Genomic DNA, 17,884 nt, shown 5'->3' with positions numbered 1-17,884 from the left:
TCTGCCCAGATTCCATTTCTTCAACTAGGTTCCTTTGACCTGTATAGTTCATATCTGTTTTTTCTCCAAATTCATATTTATTCTGTGTTTTAATGCTCATTTTAGGTTAAGTGGGTGAGCAGTGCAGAGGGTTAGTATTGCTTTCAATGTTCAGTGTTTCTTAACATGTCTGATCACGTGCATGATAAAGTTCTGAAGTTCAGTGCAGGAGAGGGGTTGGAACACAGCAGACCAGCGGTAAACTCGGGGCATCTAGGTCACAGCAGCACTGCATGAGTGTTCCTGTGCACTTAAACAAGAGAGAAAGCAAAAGGGCAAACAAGGTGAAGGTAATCAATAATCAGGAGATTGGGAACAGGGAAGGTGCTCTGTGTGTGTGTGTGTGTGTGTGTGTGTGTGTGTGTGTGTGTGTGTGTGTGTGTGTGTGTGTGTGTGTGTGTGAAGCAGTGGCACACTTGTGCTGGGTGCCTGGCGTACCGTGACACCAGCTGAGGCCGAAGTTGTGTTGGAGCACAAAGCAGCAGAAGGACATGGCCTTCAACACCAACCACAAGGTTCCCCCCATCCTCAGCAGTGCCTCAGTCTAGGAAACATTTCATTTGCATGATCGGAAATCTAAGGATTCGGTGTAACATGCAGCTGCTGTGTGATTGTGGTTGCTGCCCAGACCACTTGGTCCTGCCAAAACTTTTGATTTGCATTCTCTGCTGTTTTCTAACTCTCCTTTGTTCCATGTTGACATAGAAATCTCAACATCGTGGTTAATTTCTCAGTTCTGCTGATACAGACACATGATGCACTATACGTTTGTTAACCCTTTGGCTACCAGAGCACGCGTCTAAGCTCTGTTCACATGCACTGGCTCCATCTAATGGCATCGTTTTTTGTTGTCTCTGTGCCTTTCCTACCATTTCTCTTATCCTCAGGACTAGAATGTGACATAGCAGCTTTTCTGGAGAGCCTGTGATTGCTCTGATTATCTCAGTGCCTTTGGGATTGAAAAAAATAAAGCTGTGCATGAAATAACATGCCACAATCATTTATTCACAACTAGCTGTGCCAGTTATTAATGCATGCCTAACCCCACAAAAACACATATTCAAAACATACTAAAACACCAGTGCCTATTTGGGAATAAGCCAGGGTCAAAGGGCATGAAATTCTACAAAGCCTTTGCATTGTAAATATTAACTCACTTTATCTGAAGATACATTCAGTCACAGTGGGCCCACGCCTAAGTTCGGTAAATGAACCTGTGAATCTTTGGAATCTCTGCTGCACCACGCCCCTCGCATATTCCAAAGCTGCAGTCTACACAGTCTATCAGGCTGCACCAAGCTGCAAAGCAGTCGACACACATCCAGGGCATCGGCGGGTGTCAGCAGCAGTGTGATGCCTGGAAGACGGGCGCTTGGCCCGTTCCTCCGGCTCCTCGTCATCCTCCGGGCCGCCGCCTTCAACCTGGACGAGGGGACGGTGCTGAGGAAGAACGGAGAGGCAGAGAGCCTGTTTGGATTTTCCCTGGCAATGCACCACCAGCTCAGACCCACGGACCAGCAGTCGTGAGTTCCTTTACAAGACATTGCAACCAAACATGGAAGTGGCAGAGGTGAAATGTTAGCAGGCCACAAAAAAAAAAAAAAAGAAGTGTTTTTTGTACTGTAGTCAGTTAGATTGTGCTTCAAATTGGAAGTGTGTTTGAAATGTATTGTTATATTGCCTTCAGTTATTCTCATGTTCCATAACCTGCCTTGTAATAATACACCAAATAACTGTATTATCAACTCCAGCTTGCTGATTGGTGCACCACGTGCTAAAGCCTTACCTATCCATAAAGCCAACATAACTGGAGGTCTCTATCGCTGCAAGTTCACCATGGAGACCGATGACTGTGAACGGATCGCCGTGGATACTGAGGGTGGGTGTTCTGAGTGGATGCATTAGGACCAGTGACACAAATCATGCACAGGTTGTGCTTCATTTGCTGGTAACTCCCATTCCCAGTTGTGAATCCAGGGGATGGAGAGGATCACAGGGAAAACCAGTGGCTGGGTGTGCGTGTGCGTAGCCAAGGCCCAGGGGGCAAAGTGGTGGTAAGGCATATCACACATTTTTCAATCGGTATAGTATAATTACATTCTTTGCAGTGTGTGTTAACACTCAGTTTCGATTACTTTGAATAAGCCATGACCTCCAAATGACTCTTTACGTCTTTGACATCACCACTGATTTAGCTGTAATAGAGGAACAAATCAAATGAACCAACCGAGCCTCTGTGTAGGTGTGTGCCCACCGCTACCAGTACTGGGTACACAGCAGTCAACTGGTCCTGGGGAGGTGCTTTATCCTGGGGGAGGACCTGAACGTGGAGGATACCAGGACATTCTGTCTGAATCGGCCCAGTGATAAAGTCTTGTTCGGCTATTGCCAGCAGGGTCTGTCTGTGGCCTTTACCAATGACAGCAACTACATTGTGTTTGGTGCACCGGGTGCCTATGACTGGAAAGGTAATACACAGCCACATGGGTTAAGCGTTGGGAACTTTAAATGACTTGTAGCAAAGTCCTGGATGGTATATGCCATGTGTTTATGTTACATCCATTGTCATTTATGGATTCATGGGACAGTTTTATTTCCTTCCCTTTTTAAAGGTACAGTGCGCATGGCACCGGTTGAGGACTTCACCCTGGAGTTTTACGAAACTGGATATCAGAATGTGTTTAGAGGAGAGTCCATTCCTCTGGGCCTCAGCAGCTATTTAGGTGATCACATCATGAGCTCTGATTGATTAACATATATGTATTTAACAGGGACAATGCACATGAATAAATACCGCTATGAATGTGTCCCATATAGCCATCCGTTGCTCCTCAGAAAGTATAGGAATGATGAAACATTTGTTTACACGAAGTGCACTTCGTATAACAGGATTATTAAAGTTATAAGACGTTTGTGTGTTTATTGCCACAACCAATGAGGTCATGCCCTCTGACACATCAACAGTCCAACCAATGAGGTCATGCCATCTGACACATCAATACAATGCTGAACATTCCTATAAGCCTGAAAAGACCCATTCATCTCACTCCTGGCATGCTGTCTCTGCCCTGTCCCAGGCTTTGCGTTGGACTCTGGGATGAATCTACTCAGGAAAGGGGAGCAAATTATAGTAGCAGGAGCGCCACGCTCCAACCTCAGCGGTGAGGTTGTGCTGTTGAGGCCCCAGGCCTGGCGAGGCGTAAAGACTCTGAGTGTGCCGCACATCCTCACAGGCCCCGGTCTAGCATCCTCTTTTGGCTACTCACTGGCCGTCCTCGACCTTAATGCAGATGGGTGAGTCCTCAAGAATTGGGCTATCCAACAATGGTTTGGTTCTGACTTTGATCTAACATGCTCTGAAATGTAAGTTCTCCAAAAGACCTTTAATTACTGAAAGATTGATGAATAGTGTTGTAAATAAATTCTGCCAGAGGCAGCTGTCTATAAGCAGGACTGGGCATGTGTAGCAAACTCCTGCCTAAATGTCAACAGTAAGATTATTCTTTACCCCAATGAATAGATTTATTCATGGTGCTTAGGAAATTTTAAATTGTGCTTAAACACTCCTAACACTCACTGCTATCCCAGATGGGATGACCTCCTAGTGGGAGCGCCCCAGTTCACAATGGTGGATATGGACAGTGATGTGGGAGGGGCTGTGTACGTCTTCATCAACCACGTGAGCGGCCAAGATTGGGACCACATGGAGCCAGAGGTTCTTTACGGCCACACAGGCTCCATGTTTGGACTAGCGGTGGCAAGCATTGGAGATGTCAATCAGGACCATTATAATGGTTTGCCAGAAAAATATTTCTCAAACTCAGTCTTGTACCACACACAGTAAAACAGCAGTAGGGCAAGGGCTCGTGTGCATTGCTCAGCAAAATCCCTCTTAATTTCTTTTGTTTATTTAACTCTCAGTGCTTGTGCGTTGAATCAGATAATCACGACTCAGATAATCGCTTAGCACCCACTTTATTAGAAATCATCTTTATTAGATGATATTACTTTATCACAGTGGACATTCTGCGGCTGTCAACACATGGGCTTCTACACATGTATAGTGCTCCTGTAAGATTTGTCTAAGCAGTAAAGTGCTCAGTAAGTGTAGGTGCAAGGTAGCTGTTTCTAATAAAGTGGTTATTGAGTATTTTAGTGCTATTTTTAATGCCTCTGCATTACATTTCCAAACAATACCGCTGGAAAATGTTTTACTTACAAAATTTCCTTAACTCACTTTTTGTAAAGTAAAACGTGTGTATGTACATTTTATATGTATAGTTTACTTTTTTTTTCTTTTTTAAGTATCCTACAACTTAAAATGTTCAATAAACACTTAGTATCTTCTCAGTAGAGGTAATGCTACCTTTAAGGCAAAACCATCGTGATCACCTCGTGATCTTACAAGAAGCATTATATCAATCAATCTTCTTGATTCTTCGTGAACAGACTTTGCAGTTGGAGCCCCTTATGAAAATGATGGGGCGGTTTACATTTACCTTGGTTCAGCTAAACACTTTTCAAAACATTCATATCAGGTCAGTGAAAACTCTTTGCTCCATTCAAACACACACATGACGCAGATTAATTAAAGGCTAAAGCTGGTCAAGTCTGTCAAAGGATGAGAGTCAAAATTCACTTGGTTTGTGTTATTCTCATTTGCAGGTTTTGTATGGTAAACCCCATAACATCAAGTTATTTGGCTATTCCTTGGCTGGCAACATGGACATAGATGGGAATGGATACCAAGACTTGGCTGTGGGTTCACTCTCTGACAGCGTATTTCTTTACAGGTACTCACCCTCTATAATGCTTGTCCTGTGATCATCTCAGTCAATGTTCTGCTATTTGCTTTTTCTTAAAATTTCTCAAAATATCATTTAATTATTTTTTTTTTGTATATTTTAAAGGGCTAAACCAGTAATCAGCATTAAGAAAACTTTGAAATTAATGCCAAGTGAGATTGATTTCCAGGCAAAAGACTGCCAGAAAGGACACTGGTGAGATGAGCTTCAAAACTCAGTTACCATATTTTTCATTTGGTTTTGGAAATTATAATTATATTTTTATATTTTTATTTATTGTTTTTTACTGACCAGTAAATGCAATTCTTTCAGCATCATCACAGCAGAATCCTGCTTTTCCTTCACTACTTATCCAGAGACATATGACCCCAAACTGCGTGAGTGAATTACCATTTAAACCCAGTACTGCACTTGTTGGTTTAGCCACAGCACCAGATCACAGCCTTATAGTGTTGTTGATGATATACATGTGTGTATATCGTTTTTGTAGAGATTCTGTACAAACTGGATGCTGATAGAAACAGCCTGCGGTATGATTCACTGCCCCGGGTGGTATTCCAGACCCCTGCGGAGGACATACTCATGTTCCGCAGACAGGCCCAGAAGCAATGCATCCAGACTCGGCTCCGGCTCTTGGTAAAGTGAACTCATTCCTTTGGCTCTTTTTACATATGCGTGGCCTGAAGCCTATTGTTTTGTTTTGTTTTTTGTTTTTTTTACTGCAAGTAAATACCTAATATAGTATTTTATCAATGGTGGTCATGTTGGTTGACAGCAGTCTCAGTCTCTTTATTTTAAATGGTGCGTCTCCAGGGAAACATTGAGGACAGGCTAAGAAACATCCCCATTAGTGTGTCAGTGTTCCTGCCGTCTGACACCCCTGCTCAGACAGTGAGCCGAAGGTCGCTTCCTGCCCTAAAACCAGTGCTCGATGCCCTTCAACCTAAAGAAACCACATCTGAGGTATCACATGCGTGCGTGTGTGTGAGCGGTGAGAGACAGAGAGAAAGATAGATGGACTCCTAGTCATCTTATAATTTAATGAATAAAACAAAGTGGTTGATGCAATCTTGTAAAATGTCTTTCCTCATGTTTCAAGTTCAAGTTCTTGAACATGGGATGTGGAAATGATAATGTCTGCCAGAGTAACCTGCAGCTTCAGTACCGTTTCTGCACGAAAGACCAGCATCAGGACAAATGCTCTCTACTAGCCAGGTCTGATCAGCAGCCCCTCTGACATCTCTTCTGTAGTCTTGAATCTTATTCAGATTTCAGGAACCACTAAGGCAGTAATAATCTTCTCTATTTAGTAAGCTGTCAGTGCGGCTGTGGTTTTTTTCTGTGTTTAACATGCACTTTGTTCTGTTCACATTGTTAAAGGGAGGATGGTGTAGCAGTTATTACAGCTGGTGGTGAAAACACTGCCCTGGAAATCACTGTGACAAACCAAGATGGAGATGATGCATATCTTACCAGACTGTTTATGAACTTTCCTGAGTCTCTCCCTGTATCATCTATTGTTCTTCAGCAGGACAGTGTGAGTCTCAGAACGTAAGAACTGTAGATGAACTGTAGATGACAAAATAATCATTTAATTGTTCTATTCTGAATCTTGCGGAATATAGCTGTTGCTTAACATGTTGTATAGATAAGCCTAATTTCTCGAGGTATATATTTGACTTAAAAAGCTTTCCTTCCATTTCTTTTGTTGACTTCATGCAGAAAGTGAACGTGCAGTGCACAGTGGATGGGAATCAAACCGAGGCAGCGTGCCAGCTGGGAAACCCTTTCAGGAGAAACACGGAGGTAAAGGGTCCCTCAGCGGCTCTGTAGAGTTGTTCATTCTCAGACCCTTATCCACTGTTTGCAGCTTGACTCTTCCAACCTGAGGCATGTTCTTCCTCTAGGTGACGCTGTATCTCATGCTAAGCTCTGCGAGGCTGTCCTTAAGCTTAACAGACATCAGTGTGACCCTGCGGCTTGAGACGTAAGAAATGTTATTTACCATATGGTACAATTTTACTTAGATTTAACATGCAGCACTTTGTGTCTTTCTGTGTCTTTGACCTTCTATGTTTATTGTTTTTGTTTACATTTCTTATTGTGTAGTGAACATTGTTGTCCGCTTGCTTGCTTTCTTGCTTGTGTGTTTGCATGCCTGCGTGCTGACGATCACAGGCCAGCATGTATACATCCATACTCCAGTGGTTCTCAGTCTCAGTCCTGCACATTCTGTTTTCCCTGCACAAACTTATCAAACATCAAGCCATTGTTGAAGCTTCGAGGGCTGAGTTGGGTGTGGCAGGGCAGGCAGGAGGCGACGTGTGTCATGTACATAGATGACGCATAGGTGCGCATAGGCGATGTGTACATAGATGATGTGTACGGTGAGCGTAGGCGATGTGTGTGGTGTACATAGATGACGAGTACGGTGAGCGTAGGCGATGTGTGTGGTGTACATAGACGACGTGTATGGTGAGCGTAGGTGATGTGTGTGGTGTACATAGACGACGTGTATGGTGAGCGTAGGTGATGTGCGTGGTGTACATAGATGACGTGTATGGTGAGCGTAGGTGATGTGTGTGGTGTACATAGATGACGCATAGGTGCGCATAGGCGATGTGTACATAGATGACATGTATGGTGAGCACAGGCGATGTGTGTGGTGCACATAGATGACGCATAGGTGCGCATAGGCGATGTGTACATAGATGACATGTATGGTGAGCACAGGCGATGTGTGTGGTGCACATAGATGATGTGTACGGTCAGCGTAGGTGATGTGTGTGTTGTACGTAGGCGATGTGTGTGGTGCACATAGATGACGTGTATGGTGAGCGTAGGCGATGTGTGTGTTGTACGTAGGCGATGTGTGTGTTGTACGTAGGCGATGTGTGTGTTGTACGTAGGCGATGTGTGTGGTGTGCGAGTAGGAGACGTGTGCGATGCACGTAGGTGACAAGTGTGGTGAACTGCCAAATCTTTCACGTGTGTTTGTTTCTGTAGGATCAGTACACAGAATATTTCAGAAACTGTCGCGGAGGCAAAAGTCATCTTTGAGATGGATCTCCAAGTCTTAGGGTAAGTATGGTTGTTCATTATATGTATAAAAAAAAATGCTTGTATAAGGGTTAAGCCATTCACCCACTATGATGTGGTGTTTTGGTAAACATTGGTTCACCATAGATAGTGGATTCTACATTTACAGTATTCAGTTAGTGCAACTTACAATTATGACTGAATACAACTTGAGCAATTGAAGGTTAAAGGTCTTACTCAGGGGGCCAACAGATGAAACTTGGCAGTGGTGGGGCTTGAACCAGCAACTTTCCAGTTACAAGCTCAGTATCTTAACCACTGAGCTACCACTACTGTAGGTTATGTGCTAATGCTTATGTAACAGGATGTGTTACCAAGCTCATGACTCCCTTCCCAAGTCAGAGACTGCAGAAGTAGTCAGCTCATCTCATGGTTTAGTCTGCCAAGTGGTGTTGATGTTGTTTTGTGTCTGCAGACTGGCTCGACCTTCTCAAGTATACTTTGGAGGAACAGAAAATGCACATATGCCAGTAACATCAGAGGAAGAGCTTGGTTCACCTGTGGAGTATGAGTTCAGGGTTAGTCCGCACAGTAGAATTCTCTGTCAGTCTACTATATGTGGATGCGTAAAAGTGTTACCTTCTTAATTTCACTTCCTATTCTTAATCCATTGAAAAATCTACTTGTGTTGAGTAATATGTACAAAGTTTGCCTTACGTAGCCATGATTTATTTAAGACCTCTGCAAACATTGCCATCTCAAAGTCCAAACGGCTCCATCCAAAGATCACATCTGCAATATGCTGTTGTGTGTTAGCTTTTGGCATCAATATATGGAGACGAAAATAAAATACTACATTATCAGGCTAACAATATTAGAAGGGGCTTTGGCCCTGACTTGTAAAGAAGATCATGACATAAGAAACAATTGCTTTTATCATTTCCTGACAGTCTTATATTACTTGTGTACATGTATTTAAATACTAACTGTGGGCTACTGCATTGTTGTGCTAAATTCAGATCAGCAACACAGGTCGTCCTCTGAGGTCATTCACCTCGGCAACCCTGAATATCCAGTGGCCCAAGGAGAACAGTCATGGCAGGGAGCTCCTCTACCTGGTGCAGATCACTGGTGTGAATAAACAAGCCATCTTGTGCAGCCCAGCCACTGAAATCAACCCACGCAAATATACCAAGGTAGTGTGTCTTAAAGGACGCTCATGTATTCGTAAGGCAAGTTTTAACAATCCGACTTGTCGTATAAAATTAAAGGCATTTCAGTGCTTTTTTGGGGGGGCTTCCTCAGTTCAACTGAAGCCTTCCAGATCCCTAATTTTTAATATTATAAAAGAACTCTAGTCATCTTGACTTCGTGACATTTCAGTGGCCTGTATGACCGAAACCTTTACAGACATATATGTTATGTATGCACTGACCTGGCTGGCTCTGTGCAGGTGGTGTCCAGAGGAAAACGTCAGGCAGAAAGAGAATCAGAGCTGGAGGCACTTAGCACTGACAGAATCATCTCCGTATTTGGAGGCAGAAGAAAGTATGAGCTTCTGGTAAATGTCTGGTAAACCAACATGGCATCATGGATGGGTTACAGAGGGGAAGGTGCCAGCCTTGGTTAGCTGGTCAGCTCAAACACACATATGTGCACCCAAACAAGGAGCTAGAGAACATTTTCTCAGTATTACAGAAGACAGATGTGAAGCCTGCAGAAGATGTGGGTGGGTTAATCAGTTTTTGGTTTTGGGTGTGGTGATTGTGTTCTTTTGCTTGCATGAAATGTTTTTGCTGTTCAATTTTTTAAAAGAAAAAGTGCATATTTGATCGTAGTCCTGTTAATTTTTACATTGTTCTGATTATTGTTCCAGACATGTGGTGATCGGTTGAAGTGTGTGGAACTTAAATGCCCCCTAGAGGCGGTTGACAGTACTGCAGTTGTTGTTCTCCTCACCCGACTATGGAACAGCACATTTCTTAAAGTAACTTCTTTTTTTGGTGTTTTTCATAGTAGTCATATATCGGAATGTTGGAAAGCTTTCTTTACTCTAAAGTCAACCATCTTTACTCAACCATCCAACTTTACTGCATAGCATGTACCATAACTTTAAAAATAAATAATAATAATTATTATTACTATTATTATTGTTATTATTATTGTTATTATTATTATTAGTAGTAGTAGTAGTAGTAATATACTGTATGAATACTGAGAGTAACTTGTGTGACAGGAATACAGCTCCCTGAATTATCTGGACATTGTATTAAATGCTTCTCTCAGTCTTGATGGATCTCAGAGGAATATAAGGCTTCAGGAGACTCAAACACAGGTACAGAACTAATTATTAGCGCCCCAAGATAAATTAAAGCATTCCTGTCTGTGTATTTCTGTTTATAGGTGCATATGCATGCGTGCCTTTGTTAGACAGCATGTTGTCATATTCCATGCTGCCATCGACAGGATACAGTACATCACATACAATCTCACAGTACCACTCTAAGGAATAATGGCCTATACAGCCTTGTGTATTGCAGGACACTATATTAAATAAGGGTAAACATTGTTAGCTAAGCATCCTCACTAAAGCAGCAAGTATTTGTGTGTACAGGTGAGGCTGACGGTGTTCCCAGAGAAGAAGCCCGCTCTCCTGAGCAGGGTTCCCTGGTGGGTTGCTCTGCTCAGTGTTGTGCTAGCACTGCTCTTACTCACGCTGCTGATGTACTGCCTGTCAAAGGTAACCCCACTGCCCACATACAATTCACTCACTGCATAAACACACAGAAACACACCCGCACCGTTTACATGGTTACATGAATAATCACACACACACACACACACACACACACACACACACACACACACACACACACACACATACACACAAATAAATACACAACACATCCTGAAGCCAAATGTCACACTTTATTCCGCTATCTACATATGGTCTGATTATTGTGGTTAATTATTGTATTGCATAAACAGTGTAACACTTTTTTTTAACACTATTGTAGTACTTGTGACGACACTTCACATATGTTCATCTAAGCTTTCTTACATATACATTCCTAACCCGCATTCTGGATATGTTCGTTGTTAGGAGTCTAGCGGGTTTGTCTAGGCCTTATAAAGTTTGTGTCTTCTACTTCTCAGCTTGGATGCTTCAATTGTGCAATGTGTACAGAAGATTACAAAGGATATTATGTCCTCAACAAAAGCAACATTGCAGCATAGATGTCTGTGCAGGGAAATGGTCATAAAAGACGTATGCTTCTGCGAAATATGGGATTCCACACGGGTCAATATTTTAATCTTGAATTCTTGTCCAATGCTGGTGAAATCAGAAAAAAAAAGATTCTAACTGAAAGTTCCATAAAATAAGGCAAATAGGTGACCAGAGAAGTTTCAAATGTGCACCACAATAAACAATAACCTTAACATCAATAATCTCATGGAATCGAAAAAGCTATGGAAACAAGATGTAATATAACTCACCAGTTCTACCAACCAACCAGTTTTTACAGCCAGGTTTCTTTTCAAGATGTTTTTGTTTTGTTTTTTTTTTAACTATTGATACATTTAAAAATGTCATGGTGATCAGAGCTGTGTGGAGCTGAGAGGGTGTGGGTCCTGCAGTTGTGATTTGGCCTGCGTGTGTATGTGTCTGTCTGACTGTGCATAATGATGTTAAAACCCATTTTTATGGTGCTAGAGGAGAAGGGCTGAGGAGGAACATTTTGAGGGCAGGAGTAAATATGAGGATGGTTCCTAATACAGAAACAGTGAGGAAGACCCAGAGGAAGATTCTGTCCAGCACCTGAGCCACAAACTTCCAGTCCTGCACAACCTAGGGCAGAGAACACATCACCATCATCCTCATCCTAATCAATTTTGTCCTTACCACAATTTTCATGTTTATTATTTTCTGTTTATTATTCACAATTTTTGGATTATTATTCACTGTTTATTATTCAGTCCATAATCATTGGAAATATTGATATCAAATTTACTGTTCCAATATCTATCATTATATCACATACACTTAGCACCCACTTTATTAGAAATCATCTTTATTAGATATTACTTAATCACAGTGGACATTCTGCGGCTGGCAACACATGGGCTTCTACACATGTATAGTGCTCCTGTAAGATTTGTCTAAGCAGTAAAGTGCTCAGTAAGTGTAGGTGCAAGGTAGCTGTTTCTAATAAAGTGGTTATTCAGTGTTTTAGTGCTATTTTTAATGCCTCTGCATTACATTTCAAAATAATACTCCTGGAAAATGCTTTACTTACAAAATTTCCTTAACTCACTTTTTGTAAAGTAAAATGTGTGTATGTACATTTTGTATGTATAGTTTACTTTTTTTCTTTTTTAACTATCCTGCAACTTGTTCAGTAAACACTTAGTATCTTCTCAGTAGAGGTAATGCTAGCTTTAAGGCAAAACTATATATGACCTCAAGTTCTCTAGTTGTAAGTGTAAGCTATACTTTACCCCTAATGTGCTTTGCTTAGTCTGAGCAATGTTTTCAGCTCCTAGCACAATCCTTACAACCTTCTTAAACATTAACAGCTGGGTTTCTGTACCTCTCTGATAAAGTGCTCCTTGCGAATGTGATGTGAGATGTAGCGCACGGAGTAAGTGGCTTGCTCCAGCATGTTGACCAGGGCCTGACCTTGGCCCTCGCCCTCGGGGCCTGGGGGAGTCTTCCTTACGTGGGGTTTCAGCTCAGGGCTCCTGGTCTCCACCTCAGGGTTCTGGTAGCTGTCGGCATGATCCTGCATGCAGAGCAGGCGTGGCAGTTGCTGCAGGAACAGCACGCGCACCCACGGCGCCATCGGGTGGTAAGTGGCGGAAGAGCGGTGGTGCACGTTTATCACGAACACCGTCACGACAATGGAGAGGGTGACGAAGATCATGATGAAGAGCAGGTACTCGCCAATGAGCGGGATGACCTTGGAGGAGGACGGGATGATCTCCTCAATGACCAGCAGAAAGACGGTGAGGGAGACGAGCACAGAGGTAGAGAGCGTCACCTTCTCTCCCTCGTCTGACGGGAGGTAGAAGACCAGTACAGTGAGGAAAGACAAGCCCAGGCAGGGGATGATGAGGAACAACGTGTAGAAGAGAGGAAGACGCTTCAGGATGAAAGAGTATGTGATGAAAGGGTAGGAAAGCATGCCGTCATGCCGGCTGCCCTTGGTTCCGTTGGCACTCAGAATCTCCCACTCGCCATTGACAAAGAAGTCACTGCGGTCAACATCAGGGTTGATGAGCACCAAGTCCACCATGGTGCCATCATAGGTCCATGAGCCAAACTTCATGGAGCAGTTCTGCCGGTCGAATGGGAAGAAGGTCACGTCCATAGTGCAGGCAGATTTGTAGCTGGCCGGAGGGGTCCAGGCGACAGCTCCATTATATTTTATGATTGCTTTGGTCATTAGCGAGCCCTCAAAACGGCCATCTGCACTATAGGGGATTTACAGGGGATTTAAAGCAAAAGCACTTTTCATTTTGGTTAAGATAATAATTAATTTGACCTAAAATCATTTACATATTAAAAATATTTTCAATATAGTCTCCGATCAACATACGTACTTCTCATACAGAACGATATCCGGCAGCCAAATGCTTTCTGAAGGCACTCGGATGAAAGTTATACCACCATAGTCCTCGGGGTTCCACCTCAATTTATAATCTTCCCATTCCTACATACTCAGAAATACAGAACAGTGTATCAGCGTACATAATCAGTGATTCCTCACAACAGCCAGGAAGTTCACACGCATGAAACAGCTTAAACCTGACACAGATATATTCTATTATTTTATGGTGATATTTGTAAAGCAGGTTTTGAAGAAAATAAATCTTGCAGAAAAAGAGAAATTTATCAGTGATCATGACAACAACACTGAACTTAAATTTGAGCCAAAAATCTAACCTGCCACAGCCATACATTAGTGGTCATAAGCTGGTTCTTCTCATCCTATATTGAGAATGAATTAAATAGAGACCAAAATGAAAAAGGTTATTTCAAAATGCCCTGCTTAGAAGAAATATAACACACACACACACACACACACACACACACACACACACACACACACACACACACAAATATATTTTCTAGTTTATTTATATTTTAAATACTTGGCTTCATACTATAGCATTTACATGAATTCTCTAAAGTGTTTTTTTGGAGCTGTAATCTAATTTTCTGTCCAATAAGTGGATCCAATGTTTGGATAGGAAAGCATAAAATCTAGCAGACCAAAGTGGTGTTAGCACAACTGATTATGTAACAAGGCTATTGAGAACACTCACACACAGTTTCCTTAAATCCTAAATAAGCTTTCATTCAAAATTTATAGATATTTCCCTATGATGTAATTTAGTCTGTCAGGAAAATAATATATTGAGGCCATATTCACTTCAATACTTACTCACTGTAATGTCATTCCATTAGTAACAATGAGTTGTTGTTTTTTAAATGGACCAATATTTTTGATGCTTTCTTAAAGTCATGACTCTCCATCCCTGTAAGCAAGGTTTAAAGCGATTGAACAGGACAAACCCATGTATTCTTTACAATAATATTAGGTAAGTAGCTATATGCTCCACCACGAGCTGAAGCCATCTTTTCCTCATCAGTGCACTCCCACAACTTTAATTGAGAGGCATTTTGCAATGAGTCAGAACAGTTGTTGTTTCGCGTGTTTCATTCATTTTCATTTATATTTAACTGCATAATTCTCCCAAAAACAGTTCATGACTTAATAGTATTGGTTACATACTATTTGTTTCATATGGGACTTATGTATTGTCTGTCAAGATATAATGTTGTCAGAAAGAGATGGTTTGTGGCTATATTATCCTATTACAGTAGGACAGGAGACATATTAATATGTGTCTCTCTGAGTCACTCCAGAATGAAGCAGATATGCAGAGCACATAACAGAAAGCAAATTTTATCAAATAAAGCAAGCATCTGTTCCCACAGCCTCTTTATGTTCTCTGTTATCAGTCTCTACTGGCCTCTCTAGCTCTGTAAACTTGTCTTAAATGGCTACCATAAGTCTTGTTGCAGAATATTTACCTGCTTTGCTTAATATTTGATAATACTGTCATTGTGTGCACGTGTGTGTGTGTGTGTGTGTGTGTGTGAGAGAGAGAGAGAGAGAGAGAGAGAGTGAGTTTTTTTCCATGTTAATAATTCACCATCAGTTGAGCCTGTTTCTCAGCATTAACAACAAAAGGCGCTTAAATTAAAAAATAGCAGGACAGAGTAATATTAGATATGGAATAATTCTTTTTAGTGCCACCAAGAATTTCAGCACCACGGAGAGTAACATAATTCTGTTTCAGAACCATGGACAAAGACACACCCATGATGTTTGTAAACAAGGCCATGTTTTGCTGTGGACCATACAGAGTAAGAGGGTATGTATGTACGTGTTTTACCACATCCACAAGCTGTGATATCTTCAAGCCAAAACGAACTTTAACTGTGCTGTTGGTTTGCTCGGCAGGCCGCACCCATCGCTGGTAGCCCAGAAACAGGTCCCTCAGCAGGGCACCTTCCCTCTCTGCCATAGACACAAACTGTCCAGGAGCTGCACACACACACACACACACACACACACACACACACACACACACACACACACACACACACACACACACATAGTGGACAGAATAAACTTATTCCACTGCACTGTATCAGTGATGTATTATCGACATCATCAAACTTAAATGCACACACAAATGTGGTACACAAATGTGGTACACATTTGTCCATATTGAACAGTAAAGCCACACAAGCAAAATCGCTGAAATACAACCAAGGACGGATAGAAACCCAATCCTTATTATATTCGTCAGTCAGCATAAGTGGTGATCGCGTCATCTGTGAAAATTTGTTTACTGACCTCGGTTGATGGCGCGCATGCTCACCAACATAATGGGATTGGGCACCTTCTTTTTTTTAAAAAAAAAAAAAAAAAACCTTCTACATAACCGGTAACACATAAAATGTGCATTTTAGTATTGATACTTTTGGTTACAAGTTGACGAAGTGTTATTTGCTCTTGAAGGTCTGGAAATGACCTTCAATAAGACAAAACGAAGGACTCAGATTGACACGGATAGAAAGGCAAGTTGATTCTGCCCCAAACAATATAACCAAGAAATAAATCTGTTTTATGGAGGATTACAATGTCGTTAGTACTCACCCTTTGGTTCGGTGGCGCCGGCGACCGTGATTAGTGCAAAAGCAGCGGTGACTAACAACTTCATTTTACTCAAGGAAATTTGAAAATAAGCGCGTAAGTAGGCTACTAAACACTACACGGAGAAATATGCAATCACAAAGCGGTAACACACATATTCATTCGTGGTTAAAAAATTGGTAGTGAATACAACGATTGATAACATTAAGAACTGTGCCGGGACCGTTAATCTTTTTTGGTGCGCGTTTACACGTAAAGCGTGTGGCTCCCTGAACGAAGGAGAGGGTGGATCGGGGACCTCCGCCGACTGAGCGCGTCGCTTAAAGAGACAGATAAGTGCTTGTCAGGTAAATAAAAGCAATTTCTGAAAGTTTTGAAAATTATGTCAAGTGTTTTAGGTGAAGATGTGGATACCGAATGTGAATATTAGTCAGTGACATTTAGCCAAAGAAACTGAAACACTCCGTGGTTGTCCATGATGTAAACTGAGAAAAATACAGTTCTTATGGTTTGACATTTCAACGATCTTTAGTAATCAAAATCTCATTAAGGAGACGTGAAGTTCCTTCAGGGCAGAGGCAGAATTATGTGTATTATTTAACAATTAAATATATTTATTTAAAAAATAAATAAATAAAACAAACAAAAAAACTGGTTGATGTGCAAGATCACCCAGAAAGTGTTTGTTTTTTGTGTATTTCTCATTTATAAAGTTTGCTATGTTCTTATAAACTCAGATTAAATATTACTTTAATTATTACAGTTTAAACTATTTACACCAAGCCATGTTAATGACTAATTGCTTTTTATCTTCATTTCATAATTGGGACTATATGAATTGCACACAGAAAAGAGGTCATCAGATTAGAACATTATTTCAATATTGATATAATCAGCCGTTCAATGATGCATCTCTCCCTCCATTTGTGCAAAATCCCTGCCTTCAGCAGTCCCATCCACCACAGGTCCAAAGAGCAGCAGCCATAAAGCATTAACGCCCTGCTGAACAATGTACCTAAGAAACCCAGACTAGTGCAGACTGCCCAACATCACCCTGAGCTCTGCAAACCTTCCAGTCACACTGACCCACAAGCCACTCTACAGTTTCATGCGCAGTTCAACTCTTGTGAGCTGGATCAACGTCTACACAGCCACAGTCCGATCTGACCTTCATTTCTCAGTATAAGGAAGGTCAGATGTAGGTTTACACTTTATTGGCTTGTGTTAACCGATGACTGCACGCCAATCGCTGGGCAGGTTTTTCCACTCTGCAGAGTTGGCTGTAGCAAGCTTTTTAAAACTGGAAAAACTTTGCAACACAACTGCAGAGCTCAGTGCAGACACAAATGTAAGCCAGTCAGGGTCTTCCGAAAGTGTTTATTAGTTGGATCAGACACAGTAGTGTAGGGTTGGAGGAGGGTGAATAAATATTGCTTTAAAGTATTCCCTTGGATTTTCAAAATCCAATGCAAACGGTAGACATCAGTGCATGAGATGAGTAGTCTCAGTAGTCTGTTTACTTGCACATAAAACTCTGAGACATTCCACAAATTCTATCAAGACTAACTAAAAAGTTCTGTTGTTTAATTTGAAATGTTTTTATTTATTTGTTTGTTTGTTCATTAGAAAAAAAGGAGAGGAGTCAGAACTGTATTATTTAGCCCAAACCAAGGAGAAGACAAACAAAACAGAACCATATGCAGGTGGTGTCACGGAACGCCCCACCCCCTCCCCCCGAGTCACATGGTACGGCCCTCAGCATACAGG

The 17,884-nt window shown here is 41.7% G+C and overlaps 2 protein-coding genes across 3 annotated transcripts; one reads left to right on the top strand and one right to left on the bottom strand.

Annotated features, from left to right (window-relative positions):
- Positions 1 to 1,392: 1,392 nt before the first annotated feature.
- On the top strand, positions 1,393 to 11,126 carry itga6l (integrin, alpha 6, like). The gene is made up of 25 exons (XM_035532354.1): positions 1,393 to 1,562; positions 1,791 to 1,918; positions 2,005 to 2,093; positions 2,282 to 2,507; positions 2,652 to 2,762; positions 3,117 to 3,333; positions 3,628 to 3,833; positions 4,489 to 4,577; positions 4,705 to 4,832; positions 4,950 to 5,039; positions 5,157 to 5,221; positions 5,335 to 5,480; positions 5,658 to 5,807; positions 5,944 to 6,059; positions 6,225 to 6,381; positions 6,567 to 6,650; positions 6,752 to 6,831; positions 7,851 to 7,925; positions 8,359 to 8,461; positions 8,903 to 9,082; positions 9,337 to 9,444; positions 9,760 to 9,870; positions 10,120 to 10,218; positions 10,498 to 10,623; positions 11,040 to 11,126. Exons 1-25 carry the CDS (start codon positions 1,393 to 1,395, stop codon positions 11,118 to 11,120), a joined length of 3,135 nt encoding a protein of 1,044 aa, XP_035388247.1. The 3' UTR covers positions 11,121 to 11,126.
- On the bottom strand, positions 10,816 to 16,383 carry chrnb3b (cholinergic receptor nicotinic beta 3 subunit b). Of its 2 annotated transcripts, XM_027016664.2 has the most exons (6): positions 16,121 to 16,383; positions 15,351 to 15,502; positions 13,831 to 13,875; positions 13,488 to 13,597; positions 12,476 to 13,358; positions 10,816 to 11,733 (listed from the first exon to the last, which is right to left on the bottom strand). In XM_027016664.2, the coding sequence occupies exons 1-6, from the start codon at positions 16,182 to 16,184 to the stop codon at positions 11,587 to 11,589; spliced, it is 1,401 nt and encodes a 466-aa protein (XP_026872465.2). In that variant the 5' UTR covers positions 16,185 to 16,383; the 3' UTR covers positions 10,816 to 11,586. The 2 variants fall into 2 exon arrangements, with proteins under 2 accessions (XP_026872465.2, XP_026872466.2); XM_027016665.2 differs by lacking the exon at positions 13,831 to 13,875 and having other exon boundaries at positions 11,577 to 11,733.
- Between the last annotated feature and the right edge of the window lie 1,501 nt (positions 16,384 to 17,884).

The sequence above is a fragment of the Electrophorus electricus genome, chromosome 12, assembly GCF_013358815.1.
Source record: "Electrophorus electricus isolate fEleEle1 chromosome 12, fEleEle1.pri, whole genome shotgun sequence".
Lineage (NCBI taxonomy): Eukaryota > Metazoa > Chordata > Actinopteri > Gymnotiformes > Gymnotidae > Electrophorus > Electrophorus electricus.
This window is presented reverse-complemented; position numbering and strand designations above follow the sequence as displayed.